General features: G+C 39.8%; 1 protein-coding gene across 8 annotated transcripts in view; it reads right to left on the reverse strand.

The window, feature by feature from the left end:
* Window positions 1–18896, reverse strand: part of pax3b (paired box 3b) — a 51742-nt gene extending 32846 nt beyond the window's left edge. For 2 of the 8 annotated variants that reach the window (XM_041806474.1, XM_041806490.1), the window contains exons 1-4: window positions 18421–18895; window positions 17009–17244; window positions 16732–16861; window positions 16240–16383 (exon numbers count right to left, since the gene is read on the reverse strand). In XM_041806474.1, the coding sequence (XP_041662408.1) occupies window positions 16240–16383; window positions 16732–16861; window positions 17009–17244; window positions 18421–18505 (595 nt within the window). In that variant the 5' untranslated portion in view covers window positions 18506–18895. Of the gene's footprint in view, window positions 1–16239; window positions 16384–16731; window positions 16862–17008; window positions 17245–18420 lie in introns of all 8 variants that reach the window. The other 6 variants (XM_041806507.1, XM_041806464.1, XM_041806498.1 and 3 more) reach the window with 6 other exon arrangements.
* Between the last annotated feature and the right edge of the window lie 1974 nt (window positions 18897–20870).

Raw genomic sequence — 20870 nt, forward strand, 5'->3', positions numbered from 1 at the left:
TGGCAACAGGTCAGTAACGTGACTGGGTATAAAAGGAGCATTGTTGACTGACTGAGTCTTTAAGAAGTAAAGATGGGCAGAGGTTCACCAATCTGTGTCTACAATTTTTTTGGACCTAATTAGAAAAATCTTCCTCGGTGTAAAATGCCAAAGATTGTGAACATCCCACCATCTACTCTGCAGAATACCATCAAAAGATTCAGAGAATCTGCAGAAATCTCAGTGTGCAAGGGACAAGGCTGAAGGTCAATATTTGGTGCTCGTGATGTTCAGGCCCTCAGGCAGCACTGCTTTAGAAACAGACATGATTCTGTTCTGGAAATCACTGTGCTGGCTCCAGAAATCATTGTCTGTCAACACAGTTGGCTATGCCATCCACAGATGCAAGTAAAGCTTTATCATGTAAAGAAGAAGCTATTTCTGAACATGATCCAGACACACCTTCGTCTTCTCTGGGCCAAAGCTCATTTAAAATGGGCTGAGGCAAAATGGAAAACTGTCCTGTGGTCAGATTAATCAAAACTTGAAATTCTCTTCGGATGCCATGTCCTCTGGTGTGAGGAGAGAAGGATCATCAAGCTTGTTATCAGCGCACAGTTGAGAAGCCTGCATCTCTGATGGTATGGGGTTGCATTAGTCACTATGGTGTCGACAGCCTACACATCTGAGGCACTATTAGTGCTGAAAAATCTATAGAGCAATGGTTCTCAAATGGTACCCAAATGTGGGTTGCAAAGCTCTTTTTCGTGGGTCATGAAGAAGCCTGGAAAATACTGTAAGACAAAGTCCATAATGTGTGGAAGGTCTAAGCAGATAATTTCATTTTACTCTATTTTTCTACAATAATGATGTTCTTGCAGATTTATCAAGATCTTAACTTTTCCAGGGGAAACAAAACTGTTTTTTTAATCTTCAGTCGCTTATTTCTTGACATATCCAGAAAACAACCAAAATGTACACCTTGCCATGGGAAACAGAAGAAAATACAATGTATTCACGCATGTAGTTTAGGGTTTTGCTTGTCCTGTATCCCGCTTCAGTTTATTTTGTTCCACATATGGTACAAATGTCAATATTCTTTGATAAAATAGTATAATTTGTTGAAAATTTTTACAAATTTGAGTCAAGGTTTCTCATTTCGGAGGAGGTGGTGGGTCCTGAGGCTAGACAAGTTGAGAACCACTGATAAAGAGGTTTTAGAGCAACATATGCTCCCATCCAGACAATGTCAAAAGTGATCAGCAAGACAATACTAAACTACGTAAAGCATCCATCACAGCAGCATGGCTTTACAGTCCAGGTGCTAAACCAGCCAACCTTAAAACATAAATATCCAGCAAAGAAGAGCCACTACAAACAACAGAGCAGCTGCATTCAGATAAGAATGGGACAACAATCCTCCCCAGAAACTGCAGCAACTGTTCTCCTCACTTCCCAGACATTTACAGACTGCTGTTAAAAGAAGAAGGAATGCTATACAATGGTAAACATGGCCCTGACCCTACTTTACTTTTCATAGTCTACATCAGCAAGTATTTTTCATGAAATTGTAAAATGTCTCAGTTTCAACATCTGATATATTGTTTTATTCTATTATAAATTGAATATGGGTTTATTAGATCTGCAAATCACTGACTACTGTTTGTATTCACATTCTGACCAACTTTTTTGGAAATGGGTTCTGTATAAGCAGAAAATATAATGCCAAATCAGTATCTGAGTGGGAATTTTCTGACACAAAGAGAATGACAAAGAAGTGTAGATACAGAGAAAAGAGACTGAAACATTTTCCCCTGCTCTCCAGATCTTTTCCAACCTTGTAAACCTGTGGTTTCAGAGTGCCCCCTTTGCCGTCATCGCCTCACTATCCCTAAGATCTGATCACATCGATTTGGCACCGTCAAATAGCCTCAGCCAATCAAATTATCCACTTTAACTCACGTATCGCTCACTGCCTGTGTGCGCATGCTATATCTTAAAATGCTGTATTTATAGCCTCACAGTAAACACTTGACTTCTCTCTGTATACTTTCGCTCCACCTCAGCTCAAAAGAGCGAGGGGGGTGCTCTTGTCAGTTAATCGAAATATGAAGAAAATATGAGCCCTGAAAGGGTAAAATTATCTGAGTCAGGGAAGGCCTCGCTGAAATCGCCCAGGAGCCGAGGAGCATTAAGCCGCAAAATAGGAGAGGAGCAGTTGGGGGGAGGGGGGTGCAGGAAGGGGGTTATAGGAGAAAAGAAAACTGTTTAATTTAACCAAACTGAAACCCCTGAGAGGCTCACAGTGCACGGGACTCCAGGCCAAAACAACCGTCTCCAGAGCCAAGAAAGCCCAAAATGGATCCCACCGAGCAGCGCCATCCCAGAGCAGAGAGAAAAACAAGGAGGAGGAGAATGGAGGATTTAGCTTAAAAACAGACTGTTGGAAAGACTTGCTGATTTCTTTAAAGGGAGGGGGGTCGAGTGGGGACACAAAGGCTTGAATATGTCCGCTGAGACATGAGACAGTACGTGTTGAGCGTCTATGCGTGTGCTGAGATAGAGAGGGACTGAAAGGGGATGTGTCAAACTTGGATTTCAGGGACTTCAGGGAATTGACCGACCATATGTGTGCCATTTACACCCCTCCTCGGACATCCCAGTAACTCTTCTGGGGGCTTTGGTTAATAGTGAAAGTTAAATTGAGCCTGTGACACATATCCCCTCCTCATTCACTCCACCTACCCCTGTGGAAAAAACACAAAACAAAAGGCAGAGGAGACAAACGCAGCATTTATTTGGGCGGGACGACCATGCTGCTCCTATTCAGCAGCCAGGGGACTAAGTGACTGGCCGACTGCATTAAACAGTATATAGAAGTCAAGACAGGCAGATGCTGGGCTGGATAATGGCTTTACTGACAGCTTATGGACCCATCTGTGACTCTTTCTGCTGGGTTAAGAGAAAAAGATGGTGTGCCAGTGACTCCTCTCTATGTGTGTGCGTGTTAAAGGAGGAGTTTGGAGGGCAAACTCACTTGACTTGCTAAGGAGGAGTTTAAACCTTCCCAGCTGCCTGTATATATCAGAGCTGCATGTGCTTGTTTTGGGGTTTTTGTAGCATATTGTTGTGATTATGCAAAATGATTTAATATGAGCAATCCAAATGATCCTCGTTTAACCAAAAAAAAAAAAAACACCTAAAACAGTTTTTAAAGCCATCAAAAAAAGAGTTATGAGAGTTGTAGAGGAAGCAAGGGGTTACCTGTCATTCGTAGCTAAATGTGTTTCTAACCTTGTTTCCTGTGTAGCGTTGGGGGAGAGTGACCCTCAGTGGCCCTGTGACCCTGCACTTCTTCTCTGTCTTTTAAACTCACAGCTCCAGTCAGTGGGGAACTTGTTGAAGTCAAACATGTCAGCCTATAAGGAGGCTAACTGTCAGTCTTCCCTCTATTTACAGGAAAAGGAGAGTGTTGGACTGTTAAGTCTCTCCTAAAGGTAGTGTGCCTCTAGTGAGCCCTCATTTAAGCTAGTAACAAAAGTAATATATGAGTTGTGTTTTATTTCTTTAATCGTTTTAACTTTTTTGCAGAACTCATGTCTTCTCTCATATTTAACCATAAAACCAGATCAGAGCCTGTCTAGCAAGTCACTTCTTCACCCCTGTAAAAAATCCCTGATCTGATTCAGCAGCGAGATACCAGATGCCACAACATAAAGTTGACTAGACACATCAGATACAGTATAACCTGACACTAAATAGACTGTTTCGTGTATCCATTGCACATCCACTACCCATAAAAAGTCTTTGAAAAGGGCAGAACCTGTCCAAAACGCAAGAAGACATTATGATGTGTATGCACAGTTCCAGAAAGTATACCATCTAACTTGAGCTTTACGGGCAGGTGTTGTCACTGTTTACTAATGATGGAGCCAGTTGGTGAATAAAACTCATGCCGAAGCCAGCCAGAGAAGGAGAAAAACACCTTTACCACTAAGAAAAGCTTTCAGAGCAGTTCTTTGTTCTTCTATAAATAAAGAAATACTGTTCAGTTTTGATTAACAACTGCTGCTTCACTGACATCTCTACTTAAGCTAATCGCCTCACTGGCAGCAGCCATTGTTTACAAGCTTGCAGTGCAACTAAACCACGCCCATAGCTCCTCAAACAATGCTGATTGGTCCAGTGATTTTTCAGACTGGGAATGAAAGTTTGAAGGAAAGATTGAAGCCTTGAAAGACAGATCTGCCAAATAACAGACACTGAATGTAGCTAATCAATCAGCTTTGCAAGGTTACAACAGAGAGACATTGGTATCTGATATCTATTTATTTCCCCAGGGATGAATAGGGTTATCCTGCTAAATGGTTGAATTTGGATAACAATTTAGCCACCCAACATTTGCAAGTCAGTTATACTAATCATCTAATATTTTTTTAAACACAGACCTCAAATCCCATGCTCTTTTAAAACTGTAATGAAGCATCCCGCCACTAGTAGCTGCTGTAGCTTCAGTTAATAGCCACTGCCTTCCTGACAGAGGTAGTGTAGCACCATGTGGCTTTTTTTTAAATAGAAAATGGAAATAAAGTTGTATGTAGGCTGTTGAGTGTTTTTTGTGTTTAACCAAACGGACAAATAACCACATTAAGCATGATATTAATCTGCAAATAAGAACAAAGGCTGTCGGAGTTAGATGTTAACTTTAGCCACACTCTACTCACGCTGACACAATGACCTCGTGGACAATTTGACTGTTTTCTGAGCCTTTTCTCTTCTTTAGACTAGCTGGTAAAACACAATTTAAATGCATGTTTAACTGAATAGGGAAATAGACGCCTGGGAACGTATCCTTACATTTCACATCATTTGGCCAATGGCAGATGTTTGTTAAAAGGGTGGATATCAACTAATGCAGATGTTTAACTGATGCACTGGTGCATTCCTAGAAATCCCTGCAAGTAATAGATCTATCTTTAACCCTCTGTTATAAGGGTATGCATTTAGTCAACTAAACAGTTAAACGCCTTCACCTTTGCGGGTCATTACCAGAATTGCAGTAGGCCAAACAAATTATCAATATGTCGTCCTTCAGTGCCAGCAAAGTTATGTTCAAAATGCAATGCGGACAGCCCACACTAACCTATGGCTGTAGCTATCGACTGGCTGTAGCTCAATGGGCCTGCTCTCCTTGCTGAAAAGACAGATAAATGAAATGAACGGCAATGAACTGTAAATGACAAGCACCTCCCAGGAACAGCATGGTAGGGCTATATATTAATGCAGAAAATGGAGATAACATTGTTTGAAGGCTGTGTCAGGATAAACTGGAATATTTACAAAATATAAAATGATTGCACAGGGCACATGTATGTCAATTTTAACCTACAGGTTAAACCAAAGGCTGGCAGTGCTTGTGCTGCTTATGTTAGCTATACTCAGCAAACTAAATAACAAATAAAATAGTCAACTGACAGACAATTTTGAATAAATCGTGCCAAGTTGTGGCTCTTTTTTTGCTTTGTTAACACGCTTTTCATTTGAACTTAATTCAAATATCTGTTTGGTCGACAAGGCTGGAAAAATTGGCTGAGAAAACCCTCCACCCTGTTGTATGATCTGTCGGGTTTGGTTAGAAAACATCAGTAAAGGTATCCTTTCTTGAATAGGAACACTCGTATCTCCAGGTTCTTGAACATCTATGAAAAAATGTAGATCATTTTGACTACAGTCAACAACATTTTGTCATTGTTTTAAAACACTAAAATGCATACATTTGGAATCTTATCTTTGAAATACTGCAGGATAGCTGCCTCTACAAGGTACTGAATCCACCGATCTTCCATATGAATTGATTTAAATATTGCAGAAATGTAAGGCTGTCATCAATATTACAAAAACAGCCCATTAACACATATAAAGGTAGTTTGCGATAAGCATATCCACTTCAGCAAATTTTTTCTAAATGAACTAATAATCCATTTTAAATATTGATTCAATCTATGATTATTATTCAGCACAAATGCTACTAAAATAAGAGCCAGTGAGCCTGTAAGAGTGGAGGTAATGGGCTTCATAATGCTGCATTCATGATCTGGGTTGATCTGAGTTTCTTACTTTTTACCTCAGCTTTCAGATGTTTATTATTACAGAGGAATTTTTTGGTTTGGCAGTGAAGTCCTGTTTGGAAAAAGGAAACACCTGTGTATTCATTTAAAAAAACTGAAGAAAACTGGTCATTTTTGTTGCATTTTGCATTTTGTGGCTTCATGCTGTAAAGTTCAAAGACCAACATGATCAAGTGTGAAATCAGATCTATCATGATCTATCCTGAATCGGCCTGATACCATCGAGTTTGGTTTCTACAAGATTCCTCAGATAAAGGCACATTTTATAGCGCTTCTCCTGATGCAGCACAAGAGCTGCTGAGGTAATTAGTTAACAAAGCTGTGAATGAGAGTCAAGCTTCACCAGTCAGGTGATTGACAGCTGCCTGTCCCCCCATCGACAGCAGAGATGGTGCATTTACTGGCCTCTGCAAACTTTGACACTCAACCTTAACCCCAATCCACTCACACAGACACTAAATACAACCCTGCTCCCGAACACATGGACACAAAGATGCATGCATGAGAGGAAAAACACATGCACTCACATTCTTCGTTGCTTTCTCAGACACACACGCACATTTAAAAAAATAACCTCACCCCCTCGGCTCTATATCCCCCCAGCTGTTGTGCCTATAGTGCATACTGGCAGCAGATAAAGAGGGGCCTTATTCTAAAGCGAGCCATTCTACTTGACCTTCGCTGGGCCTTTTCACTCTTTCACTCCCTTCAAACCGTCTTTGGGGCTCGCTCGCTCTCGGCTCAATGTAGCTAGTCCATCACGGGTGAAGGCTGGGTCTTGAAGGGGGAATACCCCAAATAGCCCCCTGCCCCCTCCCAATCTACACACACATACGCTAAAGCCCCCCCTACCACCTCCCCTCTCTGAAATCACCCTGACTTCAAAGTTGGTGTGCATTCATTAATTGCCCTTTGAATTGATATCAGAGGGTCACAATAAGAGTGTGAAAGGAAAAAGAGGCTTTAATGAAGCATAGAGCAGCCATTCATTTGCAGATAACTATGTTTTCATGCTTGAATAGTCATCATGCATAGGCTTATTAGAAAAAACTCACGAGAGAGGGAGGAGTGCGAGATGAGGAGAGAAGGACAGAGAGCCCCGGGGTAGAGGAGAGTGATTTGGAGCTTGCCACTTGGACCCTCGTGCCCCCTTTTGCCCTCGTGCCCAAGGACTCATTGAGTGACACATCCATTCTTTCAGCGAACACACAGAGCCCTCTATCAGGCCAGTAATAGCCAATAGCTATTACAGGATCCATCAGAGCATATTGGCTCTGTGTTGGTCAGATATGAAGAGACAGAATCAGCAATGCACAGGACACAGCTAACAAATATTTACAGTACATGTTTATCAGCTGATTATTTCCTTAAGTAATCCTAATTTACAACGCCTCTTTTTTACAATAAAACATAGCAGATCTTCAATGCAAGACACAACTATTAGCTGATATGAGGCCATTTACATCCCAGAGACCAAAGAGCCAATGCTTAAACCTTCCCCGGTAAAGTCTCTGAGTTTAAGTATGCTAGCCAGCTTAAACAAGGATGGAAAATATTTTTAGAGAATGCTAACATGTGAGTAGGCAGGCACTGCAAAAAGAAAAAATGTCCACAGAAGTTTAAAAAAAAAATCCACTAAGATGAAAGTGTTGATTTAAATTAGGGATGTACTGATGCATTGGGTTTAGCATCAGTATCGGCCAATACTGACCCTGTTTACAAACCTCAGCCATAAGCCAAATGATGAACAGTTCAGCATCAGTCACCAACGTTTATCTCTTTTGCACAATAAATTCTTTTATACCTATCTGCAGAATCAATTATGTTTGATACTGGTCAGAAGAAGCGACCAGTTAGACAAGCTGATCTGTTTTCATGGTCAAATGGGAGAGAAAAAGAAGTAATGAATAAACGTTGGTATTGGAATTGGCTAAGTTTTTATTTTTAATATCGTATTGGTATTTTCTCAATCAAAGCACTTCTATTTTAAGAATTAAGATTAAGGCTAAAACCCAATTCACCCCTTTCACCCTAACCCTACATTTTGTGTGTTCAGGTATGAGTAGGGTGTCCCGATTCTTGTGGGAATAGAGGAGTAGGGTGAAGTGCCAGCAGGGGGTGTAGCTAGGGATTTTGGGCCCCCACAAAGAATATTGCACAGGGCTCCCTTAACCAGCTAGCCAAGCAACAAATGTTGCCTTATTTTTACAAATATCAATGTATGCATTTCAATGTTTTTAACCATGATTTCCCAATTCATGAGCAATATTTTTACTACGGTTAAATGACATTTATTTGCATTATTTTGCAGCACTGGACCACACCACTTGGACATTTGTTGAGGGAGAAGCATGGGCCCCCCAGAATTGTATTTTACTCTATTTGATACAAATTTCAGTCTGTTGACCGATTCATTTAGTCGCTTTTGATTCAATCATGACACTAATTACTAAGAAAAAAAATAAAAACACACTTTTCATTGCAGGCTTCCAAAGGGCCCCTTCACATTGTGGGCCCAGGTAATCGGTTCCCTTTATCCCCCCTGTGCTAGGCCCATGAGTGCCAGGGGAATATGGCCCATTATATGGAGGTTTTCCTGAGGCAAGCTGAGTGTGAGTGGAAATTTCATCAAGGAAGATTTCACTGTACCCCTTGTAACTATTTTTAAAGGCGCTAGATGGCACTAGAAATCTGAGGGTAGAGGTAAAAGTTACAAAAATGAATGAGTGCAAGATTCTAAGCTGTACTTTGTCCAGTTTGTTTTACCACTGGCAAAAAAGACGCATGCTATAAACAGAGAAAAGGAAATTTGATGATAAAATAGTTTCATGTCATGAAAATCCATCAACAAATGACAAAATTGACATGATTTATTTTAAAATCCACCTGTTAATTGCTCAACATTTTTAAGAAACTAAGACAAACCTAGCTGGTAACTTCACTTTGATTTTTACTATAAAAAACATTACAGTCAGAGGCGAAAATGCTCTGTAATGCTGAGAGTGCTGGTTAAAGCCTTCATTTAGTATGAAACATACAATTATAAGCAACTGAAATCACTCCAAATAGGACTGTCAAATGAATAAGAGTTTTAATGGTGGCTTATCTCAGAGTTTCTGTAGTTAATTGCAATTAATCTAATCTTATGTCACAATATCAAATTCAACTATTTTGCATTTGAAACTGTTTTAGTTTGCTTTTAGATTTTTGTACCATCTTAAACTAAGGGTAGCTGAACTTCAAGGATAAAGTAACTTGTTATGGATTGGAAAGGCAACAAGGGAACATTTACTGTAAGGAAGGTGAATGTGTCATAACACGAGGTGTAGATGACTTTTGACTTGTAACTGAAAAGTTACACTAGCGCGCAATGATGTGCTTATTTTACATCGCTGAGGCTGCAGGAAAGGCTTAGCCAAAGTGTACTGCAAAGGAAAATAAAGCATGAGTGTAGCTGCGACTAAAACACAAAATGCTCTAATTGGGAACCTTAATCAATCATGATTAATGCATTAATGCTGACAGCCCTATTTACAGATGTCTTAGAAAAAAGGTTTGGGAGTAAATATTTAAACATTTCAGAGTACTCTTGTTTCTCTGACATCTAAATAAAAACTGCAAACCAGTGAAGCACAAAATTTAATGCAAAAGTCAGTTACTGCTTCAATTCCATGGCAGGGTAAACATAGAAAACTAGTTCTCCACCTCTTCCTCCCTCCTTCCTCTCCTATTCCCTTCATCCTCTCCTCTCCTCTCCCCTCCTTTGCCCTGGCACTGATCCAGTTCATGCCCACATATCACATATGCAGCACGCCGCCCTTCACCCCGAGTGGCAGAGCGACCCAAGTTCTCCATTCACTTGCATTATTTACACAAACAAAGTCCTACTCGGTTTCTGTGACAAAGCAGGCTAAATCTTTATGGCTCTTTCATGTATTATTCTCCCTTTGTCCCCCGGCCATTGGCCCGGGCCTCAGATACAATGAGCCTGAGGGAATGGAGGCAGATTGAAGGAATGCGCCTCAATAAACCTAATTATGACATGATGACTGCGCTCACCATGGTAGGGGTTTTTCAAAGATCCCGGGCTTATTCAATTAGCCCTTTCCAGGATCCCCTTTCACCAAATAAAGTTATCCCTTTGACTGTTTGCATTGCAGAGTGGAATGTGTGCGTTTGTGTGTGCGTTTGTATATGTGTGCGTACACACGGCTGGTCTAAATGGAAATGTATCAGCCCTCAACAAGGCTCCTCTGTATTATCTGGCTAATTTCACCTAACGAAGCAGGGATCCTAAAAGATACACTGTGAAAATGTGAAGCAGGAGGAGGGAGGAGGCGGGACACCGTGACTGTTTTAATCATTAACTTTGTCTGCAGGGTTAATGACAGTGATGCTGCATGTTTGGTACGCCCCAATCACAGGCCTGCAGGGCAAAAGCTTGAGCCAAATATAAAAATGTTTCATGAGGGGGAGGGAGATCTCTGAGTATCAATTCCTTTTTCTGTTGAATTATTTACTTATAACTGGGAGGTTAGGGGGAAATTTGGTCTGATTTATATTTACATTTCAAAACCTGACAGCTTAATTACTTTATCTGACATTGATTATTTGAGCAACAGGCTGTTCACACCATCTCATCTTTTGCATCCAACTACAATTTCTGATGCTTAAAGCAACCATTCATAAAAACTGCAGATAATCAGAAATGTATCCAACAGGTGATGGGAAAACAGGACTCAAAGCTTTGGATTGCACTCACTCAGACTGAATTTCCTCTCAAGTTTTTGAAGGATTTTTATGTGCTGGTGATGAATAAAAACTCCAGATATCACACATGCAACAAAATAATTCAGCTTTAGAGCAGATATCTTCAGCTTTAAAAGTTTAGAGAAGGGTTGGTGGGGAGCTTAACTCTTTCACTTACTACAGTGCATGCATGACTCTCCAGCTGTAGTAGCTTTATCATCATTGTCTTTAAAATTCTGAGATGAAATGAACGCCATACAGCTCAGAAAAATCTTGCTAATCCTGTTGGAATAAAAGACCCCGCGGGTGATAATTGTTTATGATATTAAGTATCAATAAGGAGCAATATCATTGTTAAAACGCCTGATTTTAGGTTAGGAGAAAATTATGATTCATCAGCTGTTCTACTGAACTGGATGTTGTGAATTTTGGGCAAATCTTTATTATAACATTAACACTGAAAGTTGGCTGACTTTGACAAAATCTGTCAGGAAGTAACTTTTTTCTGTCAACATGCATATTTAAAACTTATAATTATTTGCAGGATTGTAAATAGAGACAGATGTTTGTGCAAGTTATTATGCCAGTTTTTCTTAACACGTGTCTACAGCTAAAGTCCTCATTCAAATGCATTTGTTTTTTTCTCCTCATTTACTGTCCTGAAGGAGTTTTCTCAACAAGCATACTGCTTCTTTTGTATGAAAGGAAAACTTAAAATAAAAGATGAAAACCCCTACAAGCACAAAATCAAGACTTTAAAACTGATTCTCTCCTCCTCAGTCGACAAACTAAAAATGTCTTTTGTCCAAAGCAAATAAATTCAACAACTTCTTCATGCATTCAAAAAGAATTTTTGGTTTGTAGCATTGCATAGACTCACTAAAAATTATGGAAATAGATATATAGATAATCGAGGCTGCTTTGCATATAATATGTTGGAAAAAAAAAACTTTAAATGCCATGTTATAAAATAAATTCACGCGTTAATGGTGGATACCAAGAACCTAAACTTTGCTGCTCATATCCTGATTTTTCGGCATTCTGTTTAAGAAAGAGTTAAAAAAAATATTTTTCTAATTATCCCGTAAAATGTCAACAAACAGCCTGATTCGAAACTTTAAAGATGAGGACTGACTCTCCTTTGTGCGCTCGGATATGAATCACTCTGTGCGCCGCCGGCTGAGACAAACACAGAGGAAGAGTAGGAAACAGAGGGAGAGGGGCGGTGTTGCTCTCCAGATGAAAGTGAGATGAAATAAAGGAGTCGATTTAATCTGCTTGAAGAGATTTGGGGAGCAAGTGGCGCAGAAGACAGAGAGGATAAGGGGGGTAGGTTGAGTTTTCGAAGCTGTGCGCTGCGCATGACGGGTGGCCAGGGCCCCCATTGTGAGGCTGCGCTCCGGGCCAGAGCGGCTCTCTCCGGGGAGAACATTGGTTCCCATTCAGCGAAAACACTCTTTAATACACTCCCTCCGTCATTAAATGTGACATAGCACAATATCGACATCATTTAGAGGACATTATTAATGTTCAAGAGGGCAAAGCGGCTGCTCATCAAAGAATCAATAAAAGAGTCTGTCAGTGTTAGCAGCGGCATCCTCAAGGGCGGAGAGACACCGGCCAGTTTCAGCCTGAATATTATGACAGACAGCAATTATGATTCATCAAAAGACACTTAAGCAGATTAGGCAACTTTGGTCTGTTTATAACGCACTTTCAACCGCGCAGAAATAAAGTTATTCAATCTAGCGTCTAAAATTACGCAAAAATATAAGTTTTGATATAATTCAAATCTGCGCCTCCCCAAACAGGCACCACTTTTTTGTCAAGTTGAAAAATACTTGTTCAATTTTTGCGCATACACGTGCACTCAGGGAGCGAGCACGCATCCTTGGGCAATACGTGAGTGGATTTCAGAGGCCTCAATTGTCCCTCTGAATGGCTGTGAGCTTCTTTAGCCGACCCCAAAAGGAAACATTTTGTAGGTGAAAACGGCCATTTTCTCTCCGTCTTAACCGTGCCGGAGCTCTCCCTGAATAATTCATCCTTCATTGCGGCCTCATAGTGTGTTTAGCCGGGGCTTTTCTCTCCTCTTTCTATTTTTTTTGTCTCCTCGGACTGAATTATAAACAGGTTGCCTTCTTCTTCTTTAGCGGCGGCCAAAGCTGTTTCCAAGCTGGCCTTTTGTCCGCGCGCAGCCCAAGCGTGAGCCCCAAATAGACTCTCGCGCTTTTGTCTATCAAGTTCATCCGCGAGCGTCCCGTTGTGCGCGCGAGGCGTGTCTTTGTGAGGAGCTGGAAACCGTTGAACAAATGTTTGATCAACTCATCTGGGGGACATTTTGTCTCCTCGGACCAGAGCCCTTTATCTGTCCTCCTCTAAGTGGGGATGAAGAGCACGCTAACCGGGGAATGAGGGGTTAAATGTTTACAATTATAGAATAGAGTGAGGGAAGTAGGCTAATATTTGAGAAACCTGTTTTGGGGGTTCGTTTAGTTCCTGGTGCTAAACCTGTAATTTGAGAGATTCTCGGTGACTTGTTGATTAAGTGTAACAAAGTGGAATAAAATACGACACTTTAACATTTTAGACACATAGCAAGCCTGAAAGCTAAAGAAAGTGAGTTATGACACTTCATTTTCAGTGTGGTCCCAGAAATTAGCCAGCCCCCTTTCTCTCTAGCAATCTATAATTGAGCCAGTGAGCCAAACTGAAAGCTGTGATTCATTTTTCTGGAGTAAACATCTTAAATTGTTTAAGGATTAAAAAGACACTTATCAGCACAAATTAGTTTCTGAAAACAAGCAAAGTTATGTTTAAAAGTCAGAGTAGCGTTTAGAAATGTGGAAAGAGCCAAATAAAATGAATAGCCCAGTGTGACGACATTCCTACTGATTCAGCCGGCAAAGAGAAATGACAGTGAAAAATGTTAATAGGGCAGAACTAGAGAAATGAAGCCAAAACCATTCTGAAAACTCAAATTCTGCCTGTAAAAGAGGCATTAAGGGAAATGAAGCAAATATATAAGAGTCATGGGCTATTTTGTGTCTTGACTTGCAAAGAATTCAACTTTAAATGGGCTTAATTAAGACTAATGACACTGAAAAATAGCCATTATATAAAGGGATTAAATATGGAGAAAGGTCTGCAGAAGGAAACACTGCAAAAGATTTATCAAAATCACTTAAACTTTAAACTTGATCATGCAATTTACCTCAATTTTCTAATAACTAATTTCATGTCTTACGTCTTTCCTCACTGTAGGACTGAACAGTTGAAGGTTCTTTAAAAAACAGTTTACGTTTTGTTGTCATTCTACTCATTATTTAACAATCATGGCTTAATTTGAAGAGTTTTTCCAGAATACTTTTGGGCATTAGACACTTTTGCACCATGAGTGAAGTTACTGACTAAGTTAGAGAAGTCCTCTCTATTGGGGGCTACCACAAACAGCCACTGTCACTTGTAATCACATAAGTTGGCCTTCCTTGAGCAGCAGAGATGTTCAAAATCAGGGTATATACAGAAAATCTGACATTGGACATAATACTTTCTAATGCTTTTAAAAACTTCTTTATACATTTTTAATTACTATCACATCTCAAATATTGAAGCAGTTACAGTAACAACACAGTTGCTTATGTTTTGTGTGGACAGTAAGACAAGAATGTGAATTCTGTCTTGTAGTAAATGAAGCTTTATTGGAGCATTTTGAGATCGGACAATGAGAAAAAGAACTTGATACCATAAGGTAGCTGAATGACGGGTCTTATTCTTTAGTTTTGTGGCATAAACATTGCTACCTTAAAATCTAGGAGTATCCATTCACAAGCAATGCTGTTAAGACAAAAAAACAGTTTTTAAGAAAAAAAAGGGTATAATTGCAAGTTTCAGGATATTTATCATCTCTAGTTCTGAATTTAAGCACTCATGTGTCGATGACCACTTTTTTGTTACAGCTAAAAAGTCGTAGCTCACAATTATTGAGTTGTAATAATTTCAATAATTTCTCTAGTCCTTAAAGAATTCAGGTCAGATCAGGCAGATTGTTAAAAAATCTAAAGTGTGACTAATCTAAAAACCAAAAGCAGAAACACTAGCCAAAACCCTCTTTAGGTTTAAAAAAAAATCACAAAATCTAATACCTTATATATATATATATATATATATATATATATATATATATATATATATATAAGACTTATTAACAATTTAAAAAGCCTTCATTTTGGCTGAACTGATTCTAAAAGGTATCAACTTTTTATACTTTTTAGGACCCCACAGACTTGAAGGTTGAAGTATGCAATAGAGGGTTACACTCAAATAAGCACTGAATTTCAGTTTTGAGCACTTAAAATAATTGATTTTAAACTTGTATTGCACACCTAAAATAATGAAGTTAGCATCAGTATTCAGCAGTCAGATATATTAACTTAGTGTAATTGCAGTGCATTAAAAAAAACGATTTATTTGCTCTCAAAAAGTCAAGTTTAGTTTATTTGCTTTTGAAGCAGGGGTTTCCTCATTTTTAAGCTAATATTATTTTACAGTGTAAAGCTTCCACTTTTTACAGTGGGTACCACCGTTTGAACCACTGTAACAGAATCGATCTGTTGCATAAACTGAATAAATAAACACCCTTACAAGCTCGATCCAACAGAAATGTGAACTACGTCTCTATAATTCATAAAGTAGAGGTACGTTAAAGTGATGAGAGGAAGTTATAATGCAGGATGGCTTGTTCACTGCTCATCCACAAGTTAAAATATTAAAATTATGCAGCCTTACTGTAACATGGCTATTCATCCACGATGCTTTTAAAGCCAAAGCTGAGCACATACACACTAACACATATACACCCCTCCTTTCCCGCACAGAGCCATCACCTGCTGCTTGATTTACGGTATGGCCTCATGGGAAAAACATTAGCCGGAGAGTTATGGTCGATAAAGAATTCCTAACAAAGGAGGAAACGCTCTCTCCACCCCCAGCCAACAACTTTACAGCATGCTGAAACTTCACGTGGATGCTTTCTGAAACGCTAAATAAAACTATTGTACTCTACAGCCAAGCAATCTACAGGTTAAACATGTCGAAATTTTACGTTTTATTCACATTTTCTGGCTAGATTATCCTGTATAATGTGATTCCGTTATCTATAATTAAAATCAGCAGAAGTAATCCTGATCTGAGAATAAAACCTGTCACCTTAACTTCACTCAGAACAGACAGAATATCACATTTAATCTCCCCCCATTGGCCTCACGGTGATTTTATCTGATCCAGCATGGTTCCTCCATGAGATCGCTGTCAGAAAACAGCCACAGTCAGACCTATTTTCTTCCACACCATACAGCAAAAATAAGTGGAGCATTGTACTCACATCTGTCTCCTAAGATGCCTTCAATGCTGTGTTTGGCCCTCCGGTCGCACTCCTCCAACTCTTTCTTGTCCATCTCATCTTCATCGTCGTCATCATCGCCTTTGCCGCCGAATTTACTCCGCATGATGCGACTGATGGAGCTTACTGTAGAAATGGTTTGGAAAAAGGAGGGAAATTATGAAAATGAAAGGTGATAGCTGGGTTATGATACTCAAACGCTAATGTGGGACCCAGATAAATGAAGGGGAATCATCAAAATTAATGTTACATAAATAAGCCTGACATATTAGTCAGAATAGCAAAGACTTTAAACAAGAAAAGCGACTCATTTGTCTGCTTTTTGAAACAAGGTTAACACGTAACTTCACTTATTGTATAATAAATTATTTTTTATTTTTAGAGTTAGAATTTCTAGAGGGGTGGTTTCCGGTTAAAAGTCAAATAAAATTAATTTACAGCCTATAATAGTTGGTTTATTTCTGCCCTTTTTACCTGTGGGGACGTTGTTGCGGTCACATATCCCATCCTTCAGTAATTTATCCCGAATCTCCCAGCTAAACATACCCGGGTTTTCCCGCTTGTATTCTTCTATTCTCCTCTCTACGTCCGGCGTTGTCCCCTGCTTCAAAGGTCACAAAAGTCACACAGATTATTTCATTTGCTGTGACCTTTAGGGCACAGTGTACATAGGCTATTACATTTACAGGGCAAAATGTAAAGCTAAAACAGAGTTCTCAAGCCTGTAACGTCCTCTGTCTGCCTGACGTACCTTGGGTTTGCTTCCACCGATGGCCCCCGGTCTGATGGAGCCCGTCTCCTGGTACCGGCACAGGATCTTGGACACGCAGCCGTGGGAGACGCGCAGCTGCCGGGAGATGACGCACGGCCTGATGCCGTGGTGGGCCATCTCCACGATTTTATGTCGGATGTGGTTGGGCAAAGGTCTGCCATTTATGAAAACTCCTCCAAGCTGGTTTACTCGGCCTTGACCCAACGGGGTAGACACTACATTTAATCAAAATATGACAGGAAAGTTAATATAGCTTACACACACCATGAGAGGAAATGAAACCAAATACAAGTGGACAGAGACAAAGTATTATGAGGCGAAACAGCAGCTGTATTTTATCTTCATTCTTCTTTAAGTCTAATGCATAACTTATAGCCGATATACCCACATTTATCTTAGCCCGTCCTAATACTGATGCATGCACTAGCCCTTTTAATGCCAATAACAGAGCCATTCCTGTACCTAAAAGTACCTTTTGCTCTTATTTTGACATCTATTTGTTTCAGAAACAGACATAGAAAAAGAGAAACAGCAGTTGTTTCTGCAGTTACTGGAGGAGGCATCAAGCAGTGGAAAAGCAGAGTCATTTCTTTGGATTACTTGCACTTTACATGTGTTTTTTTACAGCAACTCAAGCTTCTTGTGCCTTTTTTTAGAGCTACAGACAACACTGTAAAAACTTGCTGACAAACAGTGAGCTTTATGGTGCACAAAACAAGAATGGTCCCATTTTTTACGGAGCTTATTTTCAAATTAAACTAAAATATCCTAATGAAACAATAGAGTTTAACGTAGTTGCATTCAATCCTGACAAAGTGCTTAAAATAAAAATAAATAAACAAATAAAAAACACTTCACTCAATTGCTAACAAATGAAAAAATAAACTGTCCCTGCAACTTCAGTCCTTATGACGCACTTTAAAATTCAAAAGCTACCTGCTCTTAACTCCAAACATTGAATACTTCTACCCAGCATTATGGCAGCCTGTGTTTATTCAGACGACACATACGGTTGTAATGGTCATAGTTGCAGATACGTTTTAAGCTATTATCAGTCACTGTTGATATTATGCATATCATGCATTTATAAATCTTGTGTAATGTCCATTTGGAGCCATGTGGCCCATTAAATTTCAGCTAAGTAAACAAACAAGACGGTTAAAAGTTTGGGACAATCGTTGCTTTTAATAGTAGCTCGGTAAACTGGGATGAAACAGTTAACCGCCAGTGTCACGGCAGCCTATCTAGTTGTGTAATTCTTTCAAAATTTAGCTCATGACCTTAAAAAGTTGTATTTACAACTGCACTATCGACAAACTAGCACTGACACCCAAATATCTCCAGTAAACATCCACGGCTGTAGCCTCCGTGCTGCTAAAGTGATGCTGTACCTTCCAGAGGGAAGCCACTTCGGGGGTAGTTCTGAGCCAGCGTGGGTCGCATCATCCTGGGTATTGACCCCGCCAACGCAGTCATACCTCCACCACCCCAGAGACTGCAGATACCTCCTCCTAACGGGGAGGCTGCTACTTCGCCGCCGAGTTTGTAGCAAAGGGAGACACCGTTGGAGTCACTTTTTCTGGAAGCTTCCAGGAGGGTTAGCTTCAGTAAGGTTGGCCGCACCCGGGATGCAGCCGAGCTCAGTGTCCCGGGGCAGCTGTTACCCAGTGAGGAGTCAAATATGACGACAAAAAAAAGAAGAAATGTGGAGTCTTTAGAGTTAAAATGGGTGAAATTATCCGTCTTCTCGGTTTGACTCGGCAGTAATGGCGCTCTTGGAAATGTGGCTGCTAAAGCGGCGTAGCTATGTCGAAATTATTGTTGTTGTTGTTTGTTGACACCGCTTCAAAGTGAGAGGAGACCGTCAAAAGTATCCGAGCTCTTCTCTCTCCCTGTCAGCGCTCCCGTCTGTGATTGGTCGAGCTGGTACACCCGGTACGCAGCGGAGAGCGCGGATTGGCCGAGACTAAAAACTTTCCTCCAATCAGAGACCCCGTCTCAGTTTGTTCGAGCAGGACAGAGGCGTCAGTTTATAAACTCAAGAGCTAGGAGGAAGACACTGTTTGAAAAGAAAATCCGCATTTTTGTTTCGTGTACAACTGTCTAAAGTGAGAAAACGGCTGCTCATTGATCATTAACAGTTCGCCACTGTTTATTCAAACAACGGTGCTGACCTCAGGCTTCTTATAGGGTAAATATAGCCTGATCAAAATTGATTGACATAGCCTATAGACTGTTGTTTTCATATTATAATGCGCAGAATTACAAAGACAGTGTTATGTTTAGGTATTATTGACCAGCAACATATTTTATGCAGGCAATAAAGAAAATAAATTTGAATTATTTTCATGTGCTGCTAATAAAAATGCTAGAGAACACTTTCTGTCCAGTAATAAACCATAACCTCGAAATGTTTTATATAAAAAAAATCCAAATAAGAATCAAATATAAAAAAAACGTATTTTTCAGAGGTAACTTTAATTAGTCCTGGGTGTCCGGATTGCATTGAAAGTGATTTATAATGTTACATTATAAATTTGCTTAATTGATAAGTGGTTCAGTCTATGCATCCCTGGTTTGACACCATAATGTTCAGATACTTCTCTCAACAGAGATGAGTAATGGATGACAAACTCTTTTTACAATAGCATTTTCATATGCACATATTCTTTTTCCCCCCGGTTATATTGTGCGTCTCCTACCCTGGATTTGCTCTTTATTCACAAAATAACCTCTCTGAGCAAAAACAACATTTATGATTGGCACTTTTACAGATTTTTACGCATAAGTCTAATTATTAGGTCCGGGCAAAAGTGATAAAGTCTCCAAAACTGGTCACCATTCTGTGCGTAAAATCATTCACAACCCGTTGAGTGTCAGCTATCACACACGACGCCTAATTTGCTTCCACCCCATGGCCTTATTAAATGACACAAATGGTGCTAAAGTGTGTGCACCTCCAGGAATTTATTGTGGCGTTCAGAATGAGCACTAGCCAGCCGAGGACAGTGAAGGGGGACGTGCGCCACAGCAGGATACGACGCCAGGGCGGCCGTAAAGCCAGTCTAGTTGGAGTGGTGATGTGGGAGTATTTTCTTTTCCAGTTGTCTAATAATCGGTATTGTCGCCACCTAAAATAAATAGAATAGAAGTGTCTTTTTAAGTCCAGCTATGAACCCTCTTAGTCCTTTATCAGGTTGTGAGTAGTGTGTGCCACAGCATCCTTTAGTCCCTGATCAATCACTGGTGCAAAGGTTCCGCTCCTGAGCTTTGAATTCAGACAAAAGCTCGTTTTATCATCCAGAGAAAGGCTGGGTCGTCCTCTCTATTCTAGAGTCAAATTTTATCCTCTGCACAAATAGGCTAAACATTTGATATTAGGCTAAATAAGATTTTTGATTTTCCTTCTGGACACATGAGAGAAGTTTGTCTCCTGTATCTCTGGGGAATAAAGGTACACTTTCAAGATAAGAAAAACAACTAGGCTAAATATCAATTTGTGATCAAATATAAGGCGCATGCCCATCAAAAACAGGCGCAATGCGTAAAGAAATGGTTATCCGCGTTACTGGGAAAATATAAGACATCTACAGTCGACATAGAGTAAGCCTATATCGTTTCCATCTTTAGAATCCATGTTGATGATGTTTATCCTAACAGACCTAAATGTCTGTGTTTAAAAGATTGCCAAAGAACCACCATGTGTTTCAAGATAATGTATAGAAATGTTCGGTATAAATGAGGAATAAGCCAAAACAGAATTTTAAAAGTTATTTATTTAATTTTATTTGTCATATTTGTGTTAAAAACAAACCCTAGACACCTAATATTGAGCAATATA

The sequence above is a fragment of the Cheilinus undulatus genome, linkage group 2, assembly GCF_018320785.1.
Source record: "Cheilinus undulatus linkage group 2, ASM1832078v1, whole genome shotgun sequence".
Lineage (NCBI taxonomy): Eukaryota > Metazoa > Chordata > Actinopteri > Labriformes > Labridae > Cheilinus > Cheilinus undulatus.